The sequence below is a fragment of the Rattus norvegicus genome, chromosome 5 (assembly GCF_036323735.1).
Source record: "Rattus norvegicus strain BN/NHsdMcwi chromosome 5, GRCr8, whole genome shotgun sequence".
Taxonomy (NCBI): domain Eukaryota; kingdom Metazoa; phylum Chordata; class Mammalia; order Rodentia; family Muridae; genus Rattus; species Rattus norvegicus.
The window spans coordinates 140,070,701-140,091,700 of NC_086023.1; the positions used below are offsets into that span (position 1 = coordinate 140,070,701).

Consider the following 21,000-nt stretch of genomic DNA (forward strand, 5'->3'; position numbering starts at 1 on the left):
GGGAATGTATTCAGTTTGGCAGAAATTTACGTAGTAAAGGCACAGAAGCAAAACTACGCAAAGCTAAGCAAAGTAAGAACTTCAAAGACAGCCTGGAGTGGACTACCTCAAAATGGGGACGCTGTGTTGTGGAGTTTATGGAAGTCTGAATGAATATTTATGAGGTAAGTGGCATATTCACGAGTAAGGTGACTCCTCTTCTGTCTAAAAATACAGTGGGCCAGATCTTTTCTTCTAGGTACTTCCTCCTATGATCGCCACACAAGATGAGGGGTGTAAATGGTATTACAAGGGAATGAGGTCTTTTGAGGCTGCAGACCCTTTGTTATGACCCTTTGTGTGGGATGCCCTGGTGAGTTCGTTTTTGCTCCGGTGGGAACAGCCTCACTACAGCTTCAAGGACCTTCAACCACAAAAGAACTGTGGCACACACAGCTAACAAGATGCAACGGTGGTTTTCCTTGGTTACCTAACATCTAGTACCTTGCCAGGGTGGGGGCTGGGGACGGTCCACTCCGGGTAGGAGGTGAGGCTGCAGGTGCCAAGACGACTTTGTTTTTTCCTAATCTGTCTTTCCTCTTTCCCTTGGTTCTTTTTTTTTTTTCCCCCGGAGCTGGGGACCGAACCCAGGGCCTTGCGCTTCCTAGGTAAGCGCTCTACCACTGAGCTAAATCCCCAGCCCCCTGTCTTTCCTCTTATCTAGTGGGCTTTGCTATCTCGTCATCAGCTACAAGCCCTTTTATTTCTCATCCCCCAGAGTTCCTATCACTGTTTTAAACCCAACATCCATTTTAACTCGCGTATTTTACTCTATAAAAGCAGAAAAATGTCTCTTGGTAGTTTTAAAATATTCTTTTAAAATTATTTTATTTATTTACATTCCAAATGCTGCCCCCTTCCTTGTACCCCCTCCTCGAGTTCTTCACCCCCTCCCCACTCCCCTTTGCTTTTGAGAGGGGGCTCCCATTCACCTACCTACCCTCACCCCAATAACATCCTCCTTCCCCCTGGGGTATCAAGTTTCTACAGGATTAAGGCATCCTCTCCCACTGAGGCCAGACAAGGCAAAATCCTCCGCTATATTTGTGCCTGGAGCCACGGACCAACCCGTGTATGCTCTTTGGTTGGTGGCTTAGTCTCTGGGAACTCTGAGGGATCCAGGTTCTTCCTATGGGGTTGCCATCCTCTTCAGCTCCTTCAGTCCTTCCCCTAACTCTTCCATAGGGGTCCCCGAACTCAGCCGGATGGATGGTGGGCTGTTAGCATCTGCATCTGTCTCAGCAGCTGGTAGATCCTCTCATTAAAATATTCCGACGGTGAAATCCATTTTAAAGAAGACAGCAGGCCAGTCCTGCAGCGCACCCTGCTGGCTGCAGTTCTTACATGCTTTGGAAGTTCTGCGCCCTCTGCTTGCACCATTTATTTAACTATTTTTGTCAGTGGACTGGTTTGAGAGTTTTGGTTTTGAGTGGCTGCTCGGAAAAGCCATCTTTGTATTGTTCCCGGATCGTGCTCCACGCTCACTGCAGCCACCTTCGCCACCCACCACCTCCTCCAACGCGGACTCTGGCAGCTTTCTCGCCAGAGTCCTCGAAATTCGACTAATTCCTTACTCACAGCATCGGACCACCGGCGTGCTCCACCATGTCAGACGCGGCAGTGGACACCAGCTCGGAGATCACCACCAAGGATTCGAAGGAGAAGAAGGAAGCTGTGGAGGAGGCAGAGAATGGAAGAAATGCACCTGCCAATGGGAACACTCGAAATGAGGAAAATGGGGAGCAGGAGGCTGACAATGAGGTAGATGAAGAAGAGGAAGAAGGTGGGGAGGAAGAGGAGGAGGAGGAAGGTGATGGTGAGGAAGAGGATGGAGACGAAGATGAGGCTGAAGCTCCTACGGGCAAGCGGGTAACTGATGATGATGATGGTGGTGGTGATGATGATGATGATGATGATGACACCAAGAAGCAGAAGACTGATGAGAATGACCAGACAGCAAAAGGAAAGGCTAACCTTACGCACCGTGACCTATTCACCCTCCACTTCCCGTCTCAGAATTTAAACGTTGGTCACCTTCGAGTAGAGAGTAGAGTAGTGCCACCCACAGATGACATGCGCTCTCCACCACACCGCCAGAACCACAACATGAATTGGCAACATGGGAGGAGAAAAGAACCAGAACGTCCTAGGCCCTGCTTTTTTTTCTTAAAAGTACTTTAAAAGAAAAATTTGTTTGCATTTTGTATTTGCATTTTATGTTTTTGTACATATTATTAGGGGTCAGCCATTTTTCATGATAACGGGTGACCGAACCAGCCTTCAGAGTGTTTTCTGTCCTACTCCAGATTGGACTTGTGGTGTGACCATGCTCATTATAACCTCAAAAGGAGGGCTGGAGAGATGGCTCAGCGGTTAAGAGCACTGACTGCTCTTTCAGAGGTCCTGAGTTCAAATCCCAGCAACCACATGGTGGCTCACAACCATCTGTAATGGGATCTGATGCCCTCTTCTGGTGTTGTCTGAAGACAGCTACAGTCTACTTACATATAAGAAATAAATAAATTAAAAAAAAAAAAAGAAAAAAATAACCTCAAAGGAGAAAAAAAACCTTGTAAAACAACAACAGCAACAACCACCACCTTTTTTTTTTAACACCCCCCCCCCCCCCCCCCGAGCTGGGGACCGAACCAGGGCCTTGCGCTTCCTAGGCAAGCGCTCTACCACTGAGCTAAATCCCCAACCCCAACAACAACAATCTTATTCCGAGCATTTCAGTAACGTTTTTTGTGTATGTACCTAGTTGTACTATAAGTAGTTGGTTTGTATAAGATGGTTGAAAAGGCCAAAGATAAAAAGATTTTTTTCCCTCTTTTTTGTCTATGAAGTTGCTGTTTATTTTATTTATTTATTTATTTATTTATTTATTTATTTATTTGGCCTGTTTGAGGTGTGTGTGAAACAATGTCCAACAATAAACGGGAATTTTATTTTGCTGAGTTGTTCTAACAACAAAAAGAGTTTAGTTTTTAAGATTTATTGGCTATCAAAAAACCTTTTTTAAAAAAAATGCATGAAATACGATTAAATTGTAGAGCTCCCCATAACTGAAAATGTGTGTGTGTGTGTGTGTGTGTGTGTGTGTGTGTGTTTAAACTTGGAAATTTGTTTCAGAACTGCACAGAATTGAGAATCTATTTTAAAATCAAACCAACGACCAGTGAGCTGCTCAAGTAGATAATGGTGCTCGCCACAAACTGATGAGCTGAGGTCCATCCCTGGGATCCCCGTGATGGAAAGAAAGAGTAGAGTCCTACAAATTGTCCTCTGGTTTCCACACTGGTGCTGTGGTACTCACATGCACTCACACGCTCACACACACAAGCACATGTGTGGGCACACACACACACACAAACACGAATGAATGGATAAATATAATTTAAAAAATTTAGGTAAAAATGTAAAACATGAGACTAGGGTCTAGAGAAGATGGCTTGGTGGTTAAGAGCACTTGTATAACCATGAGGACTGGAGTTTGTATCACAGCATCCACACACCAAACCAGACATTCCTTGCATACTTACATTGCAGACCCAATTCTGAAAACTTGGAGATGGGAGAGTTCATGAGACTTGTTGGCTTCCAGCCTAGCCAAAGAAACAAAGCACAGGCTCAGGGAGAGACTCTGCCTTAAAGGGATGGACGAAAGTAGCACAGGGTTCCTGATGCCCTTCTGAAGCTGGCAGTTGTGAGCCGTCCATCAAGAGTGCTGGGAACTGAACTCTGGTCCTCTGCAAAATCAGCGAGTGCTCTTAACTGCAGAGTCATCTCTTCAGCCCCATGAAAAAAATGTTAAAACGTGGTCGGGACATTTATTTTCTTTGTAAGAATCACACAATTTAAAATATCAAAAATGAAAGTGATTGACCAGGCATAGTGGTGAATGCCTTAAATCCTAGCACCCAGGAGACAGAGGCAGGTAAACTCTGGGAGTTTGAAGGCAGCCTGGTCTATATAGAGAATTTCATGTCAGCCGGGGTTACACAGTGAGACTGTCTCGACAGAACAAAGCAAAGCAAATCAGAGTATTTTATGATTCGCCGTTTATTTAGTTATTTTGGGGATAGGGTCTTATGTAGCCTAGGCTAGCCTCCAACTGGCTCTATAGATAAGAATGGGCTTGAGCTCTGGGTCCTCCTGTCCTGTCCCCTCTCTCCCAAGTGCTAGGATTACAGGCTTGTGCCACTGTGCCCAGTTCAACTAATTGTTTATGAGCAAGCTCGGTTTATGAGATGCTCTGTACAAACTTTGATGTATGACTTAATAATGCTTCAGTGCTCCGGTAAAGTTCTCTTGTCTAACCTGCACTTACATACCACGATGATTACATGGTACATACATATATTGCTATTAAAATAATAAACAGGCATTTCCCCAGAGGGAGAAGGGTGGCAGCTTCATCCTTGACTCACCAAGAAACTACTAGAGTTCCTATGGGATCAAAGTAGAACTTTATAGGAATATAATAGATAAAGAGGAAAAAAAATACCTATGGTGGCCAAGAGGGCACTGGCACCATACATGTCAAACTAATATCTTCTGGTTGGGTTTGGTGGTACACCCTTTTAATCTCAGCATTATGGGACAGAGATAGATGGATCTCTATGAGTTTCAGGCCAGCCTGATTTACATTGTAAGTTCTGGGATAGACAGGGCTACATAGTGTCAAGTCCAAAGTGGCCCTTCAAAAATGTCAGTGCTGGTGACAATGTCCTAAACAGAAGGATTTAGGCCAGGTAAACAGAAGGATTTTTATTGATTGGTATTATGTAAACAGAGGCCTAAACGCACTTTCTGTTTTCCAGGAACCTCTCTCTTTTTTTTTTAAAGACTTATTCATTTATTATATATAAGTACACTGTAGCTGTCTTCAGATACACCAGAAGAGGGCATGAGATCTCTTTACAGATGGTTGTGAGCCACCATGTGGTTGCTGGGAATTGAACTCATGACCTCTGGAAGAACAGTCAGGTGCTCTTAACCGCTGAGCCATCTCTCCAGCCCTCCAGGAACCTCTCTTAATTCCATCATCTACCTCAGGCTAGGGTTCCAAACAGCCTGTGTCAGCTTGAAGGCCCCTACTCTGTTGACTGACAAAGAAAATCGGTTTGCTTTTCCTGCTTTTCTCCCTACCCCACATAACCTGGGGGGGGAGAGAGAGAGAGAGAGAGAGAGAGAGAGAGAGAGAGAGAGAGAGAGAGAGAGATTGACAAACAAACAGACCAAACCAAACCAAACCCAAAACCCCATGAATGTCTTTTGAGGGTCCTGAATATAAAAAGAGAATTCATACTAATATTGGGAGCAGTAAAAGCCATACTGAAGGAGCCAGGCCAGTTTGATGAGATTGAAAATAATGAAGTCAGTTTGGGAGAGATCCCTTGGCATGTGATAGAGATTTATTTTTAACCTACAAGGTCCACTACCCGAACAGCTTCACAGACAGACAGTCCCCAAATCGCACAGGCACTGCCGATGGCTGTGAACTTCCTACATCATTAAGTAAAAATAGATGGCAACAAGCTGTTGATTTTCTTTCAGTATTTAACACCAGTAGTTCAGTTAGTCATTTCCTCATACATGTTGTGTTACCTGCATGCAACTTAGCTATAATGTAGCAAACAGCATTACACACACACACACACACACACACACACACACCCCTTTTCAAGGAAAGGTGTCGGGAGAAACCAAATGTGGCAGTGCACACTTGTATCCCAATGTCCTAGTTAGTGTTTGTGTTGTCAACTTGACACAAGCTAAGTCACCTGGGAAGAAGACCCTCAGTTTCGGAATTGCCACCACCCAACTGACCTATAGGCAGGCATGTGGGATATTTTCTTGATTAGTGATTTATGTCAAAGGACCCAGTGCACTGTGGGTAGTGCCAACCCTACTAGTAATCCTGGATTGTACAAAAAAAAAATCACTGGAATTAATGGTTGTAAGTGGCCATGTGGGTGCTGGGAACTGAATTCAAGTCCTCCGGAAAAGCATAAAGTGTTCTTAACTGCAGAGTCCAGTTAAAATGTTCTTAACTCCAGTCCCTATATTTGTATGTTTTGATAACTGTTCTTTGTAGTGAAATAGTCTTATTGGATCGCTTCCCCTTTCTGCCTCTCTTAATTTCTGGTGATTGTTTATGCAACAGAAAATAATGTGCTCTATCTTCACCTTCTCTTTTCAGATAGTAAGATCCCACTTTCCAACATAAATATCATTTTTAATTATTTAATTTTGGGGAATATTTTATAGAAATATACAATATATCTTGGTCATATCCATCTTCTTCTGTCTCCCCTCCAGCTTTCCTGGCTCCCCAGCATATTTTTAATTTATCACCTAATTTTATGTCTTCATTAGTGTTCTATTGCTGTGAAGAGACACCATGACCAAGGCAACACATGGAAGAAAGCATTTAATTGGGGGCCTGCTTACAGTTTCAGAGGGTTAGTTTGTTATCATCAAGGCAGAGAGCCCAGAGCAGTGAGTGTGGTGATAGCCTTGGTGCTGTGGAAGGAGCTGAGAGCTTTTTATCTTGATCCACAGGCAGTAGACAAAGACTGGGGGAGAGGGAGAGACTAGAATAACGTGGGCTTTTGAAACTTCAAACGCAACCCCTGGTGCTGCACTCTCTCCAACAAGGCCACCCTTTCTAGCCCTTCTCAGTTTTACTAACTGGATGCCAAACATTCAAACACATGATCCTATAGGGGCCATCCTCATTCCAGCCATCATATCGTCTTACATGTTTTCTTCCTTCTCTTCCTCAAAATTTGTTGAGCCTCAGGTTGATAAAGGTCCTCACAGTTGCTCATTCTCAGTTGTAAGAACTACTACCCTTTGCAATAAAAAGCTTTCCTGGGCAAGGTTGAGAGCAGCACAGATCTCTGGGTAAAAACACAAGTATTTAGAAGGGAGTATTTGTCTCTTCGTTACCTTTTATTCACAGTCATAAGCTTAACCCTGTAGTGCAGCTAGACTTGGAGAGGAGTAGGAAAATGTGAACTCCAAAGAACTGCAGTCAGAGCTCAGAGATTACGGAATATTTCGAGCAGATAGATAGAAGGTGTGGGGCGAGGCTCCTCTCCTGAGCTGCAGAAACAATGTTCTGATGCTTAAGGTGTACAAGAAGCAGGTAAGTTAGATGTGTCAGGGTTCTACATAGCTAGTGTTGGCGATCTTGCTGTATCAATTCTCTCCTTACCTTTACATGGGTTCTGAGGTTCAAATCCAGGTGGTCAGGCTTGTGTAGCAAGTACTTTTAGGTTCTGAGCCATCTTGCCGGGCCAAATTTTCTGTTTCACTTAGACACAAGAAGTTTTGCTAGCAAGATGTGGTGTGGCACAAGCCTTTAATCCCAGCATTTGGGAAGCACAGGTGGAGGCCAGCCTGGTCTCCATATGGAGTTCTAGGATAGTCAGGGGTCCATGGAGAGACCCTTCCCCCAAACCAACCAACCAACCAACCAACCAACCAACCAACCAACCAATCAACCAATCAACCGTGAATGAATTTGGAGACCAGAGAAATGGCTTAGTGGGTAAAAGGCACTTGTCAAACCAACTGACCTGAGTTTGTGCCCTAGGACCTGCAAGGTGGAAGGAGCCATCTTACTCCCTTAAGATGTCAATTGATGCATGTCATAACATGCAAGCAAACCCCAAGGCATACACAATCAATCAATCAATCAATCAATCAATCACTTTGTTCACTCTAAGTAAATAATGATCTAACTCCAGTTACTGTAGAGGGAAAATTAGTAGAGCCATTGCATCTAGGGTAAACATCAGAACGAAGTAGTTTTTTTCCTAGAAGTACTTAGATCCTGAAGAAATCAGTGTAGAAAACAGTGATTGTTTTCTGTGATTTATAGAGTTGTTTTCCTGGAGGAGCTTTATAGCCTTTGCATGACTTCGGCCATGCAATCCTGGCGCACCTGGACTGTCTTGCATGATTGGGTCTACCAAACAGTGCACACTCAGGGCTGAAGTGGCAGCGGTGGGATGTTTTCCTTCGTGAAGCCGATAGAATAGACCAGGGGCTCTGGTATGAGGAACTTACTTTACACAAAAAACAACTTTTGTATAATGATCAATAAATATGCGTTGGCATGGTAGTTCGAAGTCAGTCCATCAGAGGCAGAACCTCCCTGCTCCCTGCCAGGTCATAGTTCATCCTGGAGTGACCCTCTTTCTTTGATCACTCCGAGTGACTATATTATGAACAACTTACATGGACTTGCTTTACTCTACTAGCTTAGTATTTCTGGTCAAGCTCCATTGTTCTATTGCTTTTCAGGATTACACGGCTAGTACATTTTTACTTTGCTTCTCAGCAGGTAAAGGCATTCTCTTCAATGCCTTCTTCTTTTGTTCTGAATGTTTCCCAAAGTGAGACAGGAAGATTAGATAGAACGGTTTCCAGTTCTTCCTGATACAGTCACAGGAGACGGTTGATAAGAGAGGGAGGGATGCTTGCATATTAGGTACCAGTAGACACAAGAGTAAGCAATAGCATTGCGCTCTCTCTCTCTCTCTCTCTCTCTCTCTCTCTCTCTCAAGATTTATTTATTATATATAAGTTCACTGTAGCTGTCTTCAGACACACCAGAAGAGGGCATCAGATCTCATTACAGATGGTTGTGAGCCACCATGTAGTTGCTGGGATTTGAACTCAGGTCCTCTGGAAGAGCAGTCAGCGCTCTTAACCACTGAGCCATCTCTCCAGCCCGTCTCTCTTTTCCTCATTGCTCATCCCATCCCTAATGCAGTTCCTCCTCAGCACAAATGTGAGCAGAAGCTCTGCCCAGGCCTCCTCCTGACCCATAGGACTGATACTGGCATTTTCAGTTGTGTGTTTAGAAAAAAAACAAAAAAACAAAAACAAAAAACCAAGGAGTTACCTATAGTCTCAGGTATTGTCATCAATCTTGGGAGGTTTCCCACCTTTCCCCAGGCAAAAAGACTAACATCTAGACTCCTTTCTTCATCTCTCAGGGGGTGGACACAAATAGAAGAACTTTTAGAAATCCTTTATGAGGATTCATACTCCAAACCTGGTATTTGGTTTTCATAAGGCCACTGTGAGCTTGATGGCCTTTGGGCTCTCTGACAGCTCAGGCAACCTGAATGGCATTCCTTGGGTTATCTATGGCACTTCAAGGGTCATGGCAAGAATTTGCTATATCTTTGGCAAAGGTAGTAAGGTTTCTTCCAGTCACCAATGCTTTGTTTTTTGTTTTTTTGTTTTTTTTTCCCTCCCCTTCCAGGCTGGTCCCAAACTCATTTATTTTGGATGCTTTTGTCTCTGCAGGTGTGTGACGTCATCCTGATTTATGCCTTACACAGCTGAACAGAGAGTTCTCAACTGAGGAATATTGAATGGCCCAGAAGTACCTAAAGAAATGTTCACATCCTTAGTCATCAGGGAAATGCAAATCAAAACAACCCTGAGATTCCACCTCACACCAAGCAGAATGGCTAAGATCAAAAACTCATGTGACTGGAGAGATGGCTCAGCGGTTAGGAGCACTGACTGCTCTTCCAGAGGTCCTGAGTTCAAACCCCAGCAACCACATGGTGGCTCACAACCATCTGTAATGAGATCTGATGCCCTCTTCTGGTGTGGCTGAAGACAGCTGCAGTGCACTCACATAAATAAAAACTCATGTGACAGTAGATGCTGGCAAGGATGTGGAGAAAGAGGAACACTCCTCCATTGTTGGTGGGATTGCAAGTTGGTACAACCACTCTGGAAATCAGTCTGGAGTTTTCTCAGAAAATTAGACATAGTACTACCTGAGAACCCAGCTATACTACTCCTGGGCTTATACCCAAAAGATGCTCCAACATACAACAAAGACACATGCTCCACTCTGTTCATAGCAGCCTTATTTATAATAGTCAGAAGCTGGAAAGAACCTAGATGTCCTTCAACAGAGGAATTGGTACATAAAATGTGGTACAGTTTCACAATAGAGTATTACTCAGCTATTAAAAACAATGATTTCATGAAATTCTTAGGCAAATGGATAGAATTAGAAAATACCATCCTCAGTGAGGTAACCCAGTCACAAAAGAACACACATGTTATGCACTCACTGATAAGTAAATATTAGCCCAAAAGCTCAGAATGCCCAAGATACAATTCACAGACCACACGAAGCTCAAGAAGGAAGACAAAAGTGTGGATTTTCTCAGTCCTTCTTGGAAGGGGAAACAAAATACTTGAGAGGAAATACAGGGATGAAGTGTGGAAAAGAGACTGAAGGAAAGGCCATCCAGAGACTACCTGGGGATCCAGCCCACATACATACAGCCACCAAACCCAGACAATATTGCTGATGCCAAGAAGTGCTTTCTGACAGGAGCCTTATATAGCTGTCTCCTGAGAGGCTCTACCAGAGCCTGACCAAATACAGAGGCAGATGCTCGCAGCCAACCATTGTACTGAGAATGGGGTCCCCAGTGGAAGAGTTAGAGAAAGGACTGAGGTAGCTGAGGGGGTTTGCAACCCCATAGGAAGAACAACAATATCCACCAACCCTCCCCCATCCCCAGAGCTCCCAGGGACTAAATCACCAACCAAAAGGTACACATGGAGGGACCCATGGCTCCAGCTGCATATGTAGCAGAGGATGGCCTTGTTGGACATCAGTGGGAGGAGAGGCCCTTGGTCCTGTGAAGGCTCGATGCCCCAGTGTAGGGGAATGCCAGGGTGGAGAGGCGGGAGTGGGTGGATGGGTGGGGGAGCTCCCTCAAAAAAGCAGGGGGAGGGAGTATGGGATAAGGCATTTCCAGAGGGGAAACGGAAACATTTAAATTGTGAATAAAGAAAATATTCAATTAAAAAAAAGAATTAAACCTAAGGCTTTATGCATGTCTGGCAAGCACTATACTAGTTGGGCTGTACCTGTCTAAGATCCCGAGTTTGTCCTTAGCCTACACTGGAACAGGAGAACTATGCTGAAGGAAGCAGCTTGATTACTGTGAAGGCTCTGAACTAGTGAAGCAAAGGGTGAGACCAGGACACGGAAGACCCCTCTACAGAGTGCACAGTTGGCCTTACTAGGACCGGGTCAACACAGCAACTGAATTAGGCGTTAAGGAATCATTCAACAAGTTTCAACTCTTGCAGTTGAGCAGACAAAGGTTTGAAACAGAAATCAACAGTAGGGCTGGAGAGATGGCTCAGAGGTTAAGACTGCTCTTCCAGAGGTCCTGAGTTCAAATCCCAGCAACCACATGGTGGCTCACAACCATCTGTAATGAAATCAGATGTCCTCTTCTGGTGTGTCAGCGATAGTGTGTTCATATACATAAAATAAATAAATCTTAAAAAAAAAAAGGAAATCAACAGTAAAGAGTACATGTTCCACTGAACTTCCTTGCTAGTCGTAAGCGGGAAATGCTACAGAAAGCATGTTCGTCAACTGCACAGGTGTATTTACTGTCCATGTTTGCCAGACCTGCCAACCTGTACGATCTATGTGTAACTCTTGAAATTGGTGCAGTATCTGCAGAGTGTATAATTTAAACACAAAGCCTCCAGACTTCATTTCCACCGTTCTGTAGCGGTACTAAGCACTTGAAAGACTTCCTTCTATGCAGTCCTGCCACCTGATTTTTATCAGTTTTATGTGGACTTTGTGTTTTATATTTTAATCTCAAATCTAGAATTGTGAAGTTTGGACAATTTATCCTGAAGCTTTGTATCTGGCTGCACCGGTAAAAGCTGCTACAGATAAAAATAAAGAATACATTACTCGTTGTTGTGGTTTGCCCTGGAGCTATCTGTATTTTGATGCTAATTCCGCTGCCCCAAGGACAGCGGTCTAGTCACTTAGGACTCAGGTGACTTCACCAGAACCTTCTCCCCATTTTAACTTGTAAAATAAAGGTGAGAGCAGGTGATTGGACAGGGGAAGGGAAGGTGGAACAGAAGAGGGAAGAGAGGGGGTTGATGAGAGAGGAGGTGGAAGGAAGATGGAGCTGAAGCACATGGCCCGGAGAAACCACAAGTTACAGGGATCTCATAGGTAGGGGAACAGAGTAATGCAGTGGTAGATCTGCCCAATTTAGGTAGGAGCTGTGTTTTCTTTGCACAGTCTTATTGGGGTTGGAGAGGTTACTGTAACAACCTGTATCGTTAGATGCATGGAAAAATGAGCTTTGCATGCACAATGGGTTTGGGGCTGTGGAAAACAATGGAAATAACTACATTAGCCCTGGGTGTAAAGGGTTTTTTTAATTGGATAATTTATGTATTTACATTTCAAATCTTATCCCCTTTCCCAGTTACTCCCTCTCCCATGGCCCCTCCCCCAGTTTCTATGAGGATGCTCCCCTCCCACCCAACCACTCCCACATCAACACTCTGGCATTCCCTACACTGGGAAAAAGAGCCTTCACAGGGCTAAGGCAGGATATAGTAGCCTGGGCTGGCATTTGTGTTTTCTTAGGGTCTGTATAACATCTGCCCAGCATCTTCTAGCTTTCATAGTCTCTGTTGAAAAGTCAGGTGTAATTCTGATAGGTCTGCCTATGTATGTTACTTGATCTTTTTCCCTTACTGCTTTTTCTTTTTCTTTTCTTTTATTGGATAATTTCCTTATTTACATGAAAAATGTTAGCCCCTTTATGGGTTTCTCCTCCAGAAACTCTCCATTGCATCCCCCACCACCCGCTTCTCTGAGGAAGCTCCCCCACCCATCCACCCACTCCCGCCTCCCCACCCAGGCATTTCTCTACACTGTGGCATCAAGACTTCACAGGACCAAGGGCCTCTCCTCCCATTGATGTCAGACAAGGACCATCCTCTGCTACATATGCAGTTGGAGCCATGGTTCCCTCCCTTTGGTTGGTTATTTAATCCCTGGGAGATCTGAGGGATGGAGGGTCTGGTTGGTTGATATTGTTGTTCTTCCCATGTGGTTGCAAACCCCCTCAGCTACCTGAGTCCTTTCTCTAACTCCTCCACTGGGGACCCCATTCTCAGTCCAATGGTTGGTTGCTAGCATCTGTCTCTGTTTTTGTCAGGCTTTGGCAGAGCCTCTCAGGAGATGGTTATATCAGTCTCCTGTCAGCATGGACATCTTGGCATACCCAATAGTGACTGGATTTGGTGACTGCATGTAGGATGGATCCCCATGTGTGGCAGTCTCTGGACGGCCTTTCCTTCAGTCTTTGCTCCACATTTTGTCTCCAAATTTCCTCCCTTGAGTATTTTGTTCCCTTTCTAAGAAGGACTGAAGCATCCACACTTTTGTCTTTCTTCTTTTTGAGCTTCAGGTGGTCTGTGAATTATATTGTGGGTATTCCTAACTTTTGGGCTAATATTCACTTATCAGGGAGTACATATCATGTGTGTTCTTTTGTGATAGGGTTACCTCACTCAGGATGATATTTTCTAGTTCCATCCATTTGCTAAAGAACTTCATGAAGTCATTGTTTTAATAGCTGAGTAGGACTCTATTGTGCAACTATACCACATTTTCTGTATCCATTCTTCTCTTGAGGGACATCTGAGTTGTTTCCAGCTTCTGGCTATTATAAATAAGGCTGCTATGAACATAGCAGAGCATGTGTCCTTGTTATATGTTGAAGCATCTTTTGGGTATATGCCCAGGAGTGGTATAGCTGGGTCCTCAGGTAGTACTACATCCAATTTTCTGAGGAACCACCAGACTAATTTCTAGAGTGGTTGTATGTTGTGGTTTGGCCTGGAGTTATCTGTATTTTGATGCTAATTCCACTGCCCCAAGCACAGCTGCCTAGTCCCGTACTCAGGAATCAGATGACTTCACCAGAGCCTCCCCATTGATTTTGTAAAGTTCAGGTGAAGGGCAGGTACAGGATAGAAGGAGGCCTGTCATTGGAGGAGAAGGAAGGATGGGCAGGAGAGAAGTTTGAAGGAAGAGGAGGAGACGAGAGGAGAAAGGGAGAGAGAGGAGAGAGGAGAGGGTAAGAAGCCATGGCAGGTGATGTTAAGATTCTGCACTGTGTATTTACAGGTTGTTATCAATATTCCTAAGGGATGGATGGTACCGGGCTTTGTATGTTTAAGTGGGCAATTATATCTTACCAATTGGGTCAAGAATTATTGTGTTGTGTGCTCTTTTATGTGAGGGTTTGAGTGTAGGAAAGTGTGTGGCTGGGATGTGTTTCCGCCAAGATATCTAGCAGATATCTTGGGGCACCGCGGTGCAGACCTAGCGGAGTAAAAGACCAACAATATCTTTTTTATTTTTATATTTTTACAACAACAGTTGTACCATCTAGCAATCCTACAAACAATGGAGGAGTGTTCCTCTTCTCATCCTGGCCAGCATCTATTGTCACCTGAATTTTTTTATCTTAGCCATTCTGAATGGGATGAGGTGGAATCTCAGGGTTGTTTTGATTTGCATTTCCCCGATGACTAAGGATGTTGAACATTTCTTTAGGTACTTCTCAGACATTCTATATTCCTCAGCTGAGAATTTTTCATTTAGCTCTGTACCCCATTTTCAATAGGGTTATTTTATTTTCTGGAGTCTAACTTCTTGAGTTCTTTGTATATATTGGATATTAGCTGTCTATCAGTTGTAGGATTGGTAAAGACCTTTCCTAATCTGTTGGTTGCTGTTTTGTCCTAAGAACAGTGTCCTTTGTCTTACAGAAGCTTTGCAATTTTATGAGGTCCCATATGTCGATTTTTGATCTTAGAGCACAAGTCATAGGTGTTCTGTTCAGGGAAATTTCCCCTGTGCCCATGTGTTCCAGGCTCTTCCCTACTTTCTCTTCTATTAGTTTGAGTGTATCTGGTTTTATGTGGAGGTCCTTGATCCACTTAGACTGGAGCTTTGTACAAGCGATAAGAATGAATCAATTTGCATTCTTCTACATGCTGACCTCCAGTTGAACCAGCACCATTTGTTGAATAATACTGTCCTTTTTCCACTGGATGGTTTTAGCTCCTTTGTACAAGATCAAGAGACCAGAGGTGTGTGGGTTCATTTCTGGGTCTTCAATTCTATTCCATTGATCTACCTGCCTGTCTCTGTACCAATAACACACAGTTTTTTATCAATTTTGTTCTGTAATACAGCTTGAGGTCTGGGGTGGTAATTCCCCCAGAAGTTCTTTTATTGTTGAGAATAGTTTTCGATATTCTGGGTTTTTTGTTATTCCAAATGAATTTGCAAATTGCTCTTTCAAACTCTATGAAGAATTGAGTTGGAATTTTGGTGGGGATTGCATTGAATTTGTAGATTGCTTTTGGCAAGATGGCCATTTTTACTATATTATTCCTGCCAACCCGTGAGCACGGGAGATCTTTCCATCTTCTGAGATCTTCAATTTCTTTCTTCAGAGACTTGACGTTCTTGTTATACAGATCTTTCACTTGCTTGGTTAGAGTCACACCGAGATATTTTATATTATTTGTGACTATTATGAAGGGTGTTTTTTCCCTATTTTTTTTCCCTGCCTGTTTATCTTTTGAGTGGAGGAAAGCTACTGATTTTTTTGAATTAATTTTATATCTGGCCGCTTTGCTAAAGTTGTTTATCATGTTTAGGAGTTCTCTGGTGGAACTTTTGGGGTCACTTAAGTATATGATCATATCATCTGCAAATAGTGATATTTTGACTTCTTCCTTTTTCAATTTGTATCCCTTTGACCTCCTCTGGTGGTCTGATTGCTCTGGCTAGGACTTCAAATACTATATTGAATAAGTAGGGAGAGAGTGGGAAGCCTTGTCTAGTCCCTGATTTTAGTGGGATTGTTTTAAGTTTCTCTCCATTTAGTTTGATGTTAGCTCCTGGTTGCTCTATATGGCTTTTACTATGTTTAGGTATGGTTCTTGACTTCCTGATCTTTCCAATACTTTTATCATGAAGGGGTATTGAATTTTGTCAAATTATTTCTCAGCATCTAATGAAATGATCATATGGTTTTTATCTTTCAGTTTGCTTATATAGTGGATTACGTTGTTGGATTTCCGTATATTAAACCATCCCTGCATACCTGGGATGAAGCCTACTTGATCATGATGGATGATCATTTTGTTGTATTCTTGGATTTGGTTTGCAAGAATTTTACTGAGTATTTTTCGTCAATATTCATAAGGGAAATTGGTCTGAAGTTCTCTTTCTTTGTTGGGTCTTTGTGTGGTTTAGGTATATGAGTAATTGTGGCTTCATAGAAGGAATTTGGTAGCACTCTGTCTATTTCTATCTTGTGGAACAGTTTGGACAGTATTGGTAGGAGGTCTTCTATGAAGGTCTGGTAGAATTCTCCACTAAATCCATCTGGTCCTGGGCTCTTTTTGGTTGGAAGACTTTTAATGACTGCTTCTATTTCTTTAGGAGTTGGTTAGATGGTTTATCTGATCCTGATTTAACTTTGGTACCTGGTATCTGTCTAGAGAATTGTCCATTTCCTCCAGATTTTCAAGTTTTGTTGAATATAGGCTTTTGTAGTAGCATATGATGATTTTTTTAATGTCCTCAGATTTTGTTGTTATGTCTCCCTTTTCATTTATGATTTTGTTAATTTGGATACACTTTCTGTGACCTCTGGTTGGACTGGCTAAGGGTTTAGCTGTCTTGTTGATTTTCTCAAAGAACCAGATTTTGGTTCTGTTGATTCTTTGCATGGTCCTTTTTATTTCTACTCGGTTGATTTCAGCCCTGAGTTTGATTATTTCCTGCCTTCTACTCCTCTTGGGTGTATTTATTTCTTTTTTTCTAGAGCTTTTAGGTGTGCTGTCAAGCTGCTGACATATGCTCTCTCTTTTTGCAGGTACTCAGAGCTATGAGTTTTCCTCTTAGCACTGCTTTCATTGGGTCCCATAAGTTTGGCTTTTTGTGCCTTCATTTTTATTAAATTCTAAAATATCTTTAATTTCTTTCTGTATTCCTTCCTTGACCAAGATATTATTGAGTAGAGTGTTGTTCAGCTTTCATGTATATGTGGGGTTTCTGTGGTTATTGTTGTTATTGAAGACTAGCTTTAGTCCATGGTGATCTGATAGGATGTGTTGGATTATTTCAATCTTCTTGTATCTGTTATGGCCTGTTTTGTGACCAGTTATTAGTTAATTTTGGAGAAGGTATCATGAGGTGCTGAGAAGAAGGTATATTCTTTTGTTTTAGGATGAAATGTTTTATAGATATCTGTTAATTCCATTTAGTTCATACTTTCTGTTAGTTTTACTCTGTCTCTGTTTCATTTCTGTTTCCATGATCTGTCCATTGATGAAAGTGGGGTGTTGAAGTCTCCCCACTTCAGTGCTATGTGTGCTGTGAGCTTTAGTGAAGTTTCTTTTATGAATGTGGTGTCCTTGCATTTGGAGCATAGATGGTCAAAATTGAAAATTCATCGAGGTATATTTTTCCTTTGAGGAATATAGTGTCCTTCATTGTCTTTTTTGATAACTTATGGTTGAAAGTTGATTTTATTCAATACTAGAATGGCTACTCCAGCTTTTTTTTTTTTTTGTGACCGTTTGCTTGGAAAATATTTTTCAGCCTTTTACTTGGTGATAGTGTCTGTCTTTGTCACTGAGATCTGTTTCCTGTATGCAGCAAAATGCTGGGTCCTCTTTATGTATTCTGTTAGTCTATGTCTTTTTATTGGGGAATTGACGTTAAGAGATATTAAGGAATAGTGACTGTTTTTTCCTGTTATTTTTGTTGTTAGAGGTGGAATTATGTTTGTATGGTTCTCTTCTATTGATTTTGTTGCAAGAAGATTAGTTTCTTGCCTCTTGTAGGGTGTAATTTCCCTCCCTGTGTTGGAGTTTTCAATCTATTATTCTTTGCAGGGCTGGATTTGTGTGAAGATATTGTATAAATTTCGTTTTGTTGTGGAATATCTTGGTTTCTGCATCTATGTTAATTGAGAGTTTTGCTTGGTCTAGTAGCCTCGGCTGGCATTTGTATTCTATTAGGGTTTGTATTCTCTTAGGGTCTGCCCAGGATCTTCAGCTTTCATAGTCTCTGGTGAGAGATCTGGTGTAATTCTGATAGGTCTTCGTTTACATGTTACTTGACCTTTCCCCTTACTGCTTTTAATATTCTTGTTTTTTGCATTTCATGTTTTGGTTTTTATGTGATGGAAGGAGTTTCTTTTCTGGTCCAGTCTATTTGGAGTTCTGTAGGCTTCTTGTCTGTTCATGGACTTGTCTTTGTTTAGGTTAGGCAAGTTTTCTTCTGTAACTTTGTTGAAGATATTTACCGGCCCTTTAAGTTGGGATTCTTCCTCTTAGGTTTGGTCTTCTCATTGTGTCCTGGATTTCTTGGATGTTTTTGGTTAGGAGCTTTTTTTAATTTGCATTTTCTTTGACTATTGTGTAAATGTTTTCTATGGTATCTTCTGCCTCTGAGATTCTCTCTTCAATCTCTTGTATTTTGTTGGTGGTGCTTGCATATGACTCCTGATCATTTTCCTATTTTTTTTTTCTTTTTTTCGGAGCTGGGGACCGAACCCAGGGCCTTGTGCTTGCTAGGCAAGCGCTCTACCACTGAGCTAAATCCCCAGCCCCCTATATATTTTTTTAATCTCCAGGGCTGTCTCTCTTTGTGATTTTTTATTGTTTCTATTTCTGCTTTTAGATCCTGGATGGTTTTTTTTTTTTTTTCAATTCCTTCACTTGTTTGGTTTTGTTTTCCTGTAATTCGTTAAGGAATTTTTGTGTTTCCTCTTTAAGAGCTTCTACCTGTTTACCTGTGTTCTCCTGTATTTCTTTAAGGGAGTTATTTATGTCCTTCTTAAAGTCCTCTATCATCACCTTGAGATGTAATTTTAAATCCAAATCTTGCTTTTCTGATGTGTTGGGTTATTTAGAACTTGCTGTGGTAGGAGAACTTAGTCCTGATGATGCCAATTAGTGTTCGTTTCTGTTGCTTAGGTTCTTTTGCTTGCCTCTTGCCATCTGGTTATCTCTGATGTTAGTTGGTCTTGCTGTCTCTGATTGGAGCTTGTCCCTCCTGTGGGCCTGTGAGCCCGTGATCTTAGAAGGGAGAACACTGCTGGGAGAACAGATCACTCAGCGCAGGCTTGCTTTGCCTATGGATGACTGTGGGACAGCCTTAGCTCTCAGGTTTTTTTTTTTTTCTTTTTTTTTATTTAACCAACCATTTTGTGAATGTTTTCAGAAACTTCAACCAGAAAAAGCCAATGACCAGATGGATTTAGTGCAGAATTCTATCAGACCTTCATAGAGGACCTAATAATACCAATACTATCCAAACTATTTCCCAAAATAGAAACAGAAGGAATTGTTTCACAGGAGGAAATTCAAAGACAAACTTTAGAGCAGAGACTGAAGGAAAGGGTATCCAGAGACTTCCACACCTGGGGATCCAGCCCTTATACATATAGCCACCAAACCCAGACAATATTGCTGATGCCAAGAAGTGCATGCTGGCAGGAGCCTGATATAGCTGTCTTCTGAGAGGCTGTGCCAGAGCATGACAAATACAGAGGCAAATGCTCACAGCCCACCATTGAACTGAGAATGGGGTCCCCAATGGAGGAGTTAGAGAAAGGATTGAAGGAGCTGAGGGGGTTTGCAGCCTGCTATTAATGACAATGCCAACCAACCAGAGCTCCCAGGGACTAAACCACCATCCAAAGAGTAAACATGGACAAACCCATGGCTCCAGCTGCATATGTAGCAGAGGATTGCCTTGTTGGGCACCAATGGGAGGAGAAGCCCTTGGTCTTGCCAATGCTGGGTGCCTCAGTATAGAGGAATGTCAGGGTGGAGAGGCAGGAAGGGGTGGGTGGATGAGTGGGGAAAACCCTCATAGAAGAAGGGGAAGGGGGATGGGGAGATGGGATGGAGTGCTTATTCACAGAAAACCAGGAAAGGGGAGAACATTTGAAATATAAGTAAAAAAATCTGATAAAAAAAGGAGAAGAAAGAAAGAATTAAAAGCAGTGTTGGGAGCGATGCCCTTGAAGCCCTCCATTATTGATGTTATTATTATGGTTAGCGATAAGTATGACTGGGTTCATGGAAAATCCCCAGCCAGCTGCAGAAGACTAATACAAATGTGGTGGTCAAGTGTCATGCCCACCTAGGCCGGCAAGGAAGACGCAACACGGTTGGATTCTTCTCAACAGCCTTTACTGCAGGACACCTTCATTGTTGATACGGCGGCAGCCAGCCCTAAGTGTTACAGCTCCAAGTGTTACAGCTTCAAATGTTACCGCGCCGAGCGGCAAAGCCGCTCGCCTTATATACACAACAGTATGCTAATATTCTTTCAGGGATTGGTGGGGCACGAGTCACCCCACTGTCATCCCAGCTACCTGTCCTCTAGAAATTGGTGCGGCATGAACTTCCATTAGCATAGTACCGCCCCAGCCAGACTGACGTCAGGTGCAAAACCCCACGCATGCGCAGTATTGTTGTTCACCACAGGAGGGCACCAGATTCACCTCATTATCTATCATATAGCTGTCCTGACAGGGGACAAGCCTGCGCATGAGCGGTAAGTTATTCACATTCGGATGGGGCTGGCTGTCGGCGCCATCTTTACTTCACCGCGCCGCTCCCTACAGTCAAGATAAATAATCATATGATAACATCTGACATTAAGATGCCCAATGGATGACCTGTAACCTTTCTGAAAAACCAACATCCTGCTGACTAATAGATATGACAAACCTGAGACTTTTCTGACAACCTTTCAACATCAGCCAATTCCCTGACCACACGAATATTGTGTCCTTGTCCTTCGTAAATGTTTCACACTTCCCCCCTCTCTCTGTTACCCCTGTTATGGTATAAATTCAGCCTTGGGAAAAAAATAAAATTGTCGCCTTGATCAGACTCTTGTCTTGGCGTCTTTCTTCGAGTCTCTTGTCCCCCATTCTCTTCCAGGTACACTCTGTACCACGTCGTTGACAAAGCAGGAAAGAGCGAAACCAATCAATCATTCAAGCA

General features: G+C 42.7%; 1 protein-coding gene and 1 long non-coding RNA gene across 2 annotated transcripts in view; both read left to right on the plus strand.

Moving 5' to 3' along the window:
* LOC120102971 (prothymosin alpha-like) overlaps positions 1 to 2,281 on the plus strand; it is a 2,708-nt gene extending 427 nt beyond the window's left edge. The window contains exon 1 of the mRNA XM_039111229.2: positions 1 to 2,281. This exon is cut by the window's left edge and continues 427 nt beyond it. Coding sequence (XP_038967157.1) covers positions 1,645 to 2,220 — 576 coding nt within the window. The 5' untranslated portion in view covers positions 1 to 1,644 and the 3' untranslated portion in view covers positions 2,221 to 2,281.
* The window catches only part of LOC134486985 (uncharacterized), a 27,955-nt gene extending 18,218 nt beyond the window's left edge, over positions 1 to 9,737 (plus strand). The window contains exon 2 of the long non-coding RNA XR_010066625.1: positions 9,373 to 9,737. This is a non-coding gene — a long non-coding RNA (uncharacterized LOC134486985). The remainder of the gene's footprint in view (positions 1 to 9,372) is intronic.
* The last annotated feature ends 11,263 nt before the right edge of the window (positions 9,738 to 21,000 follow it).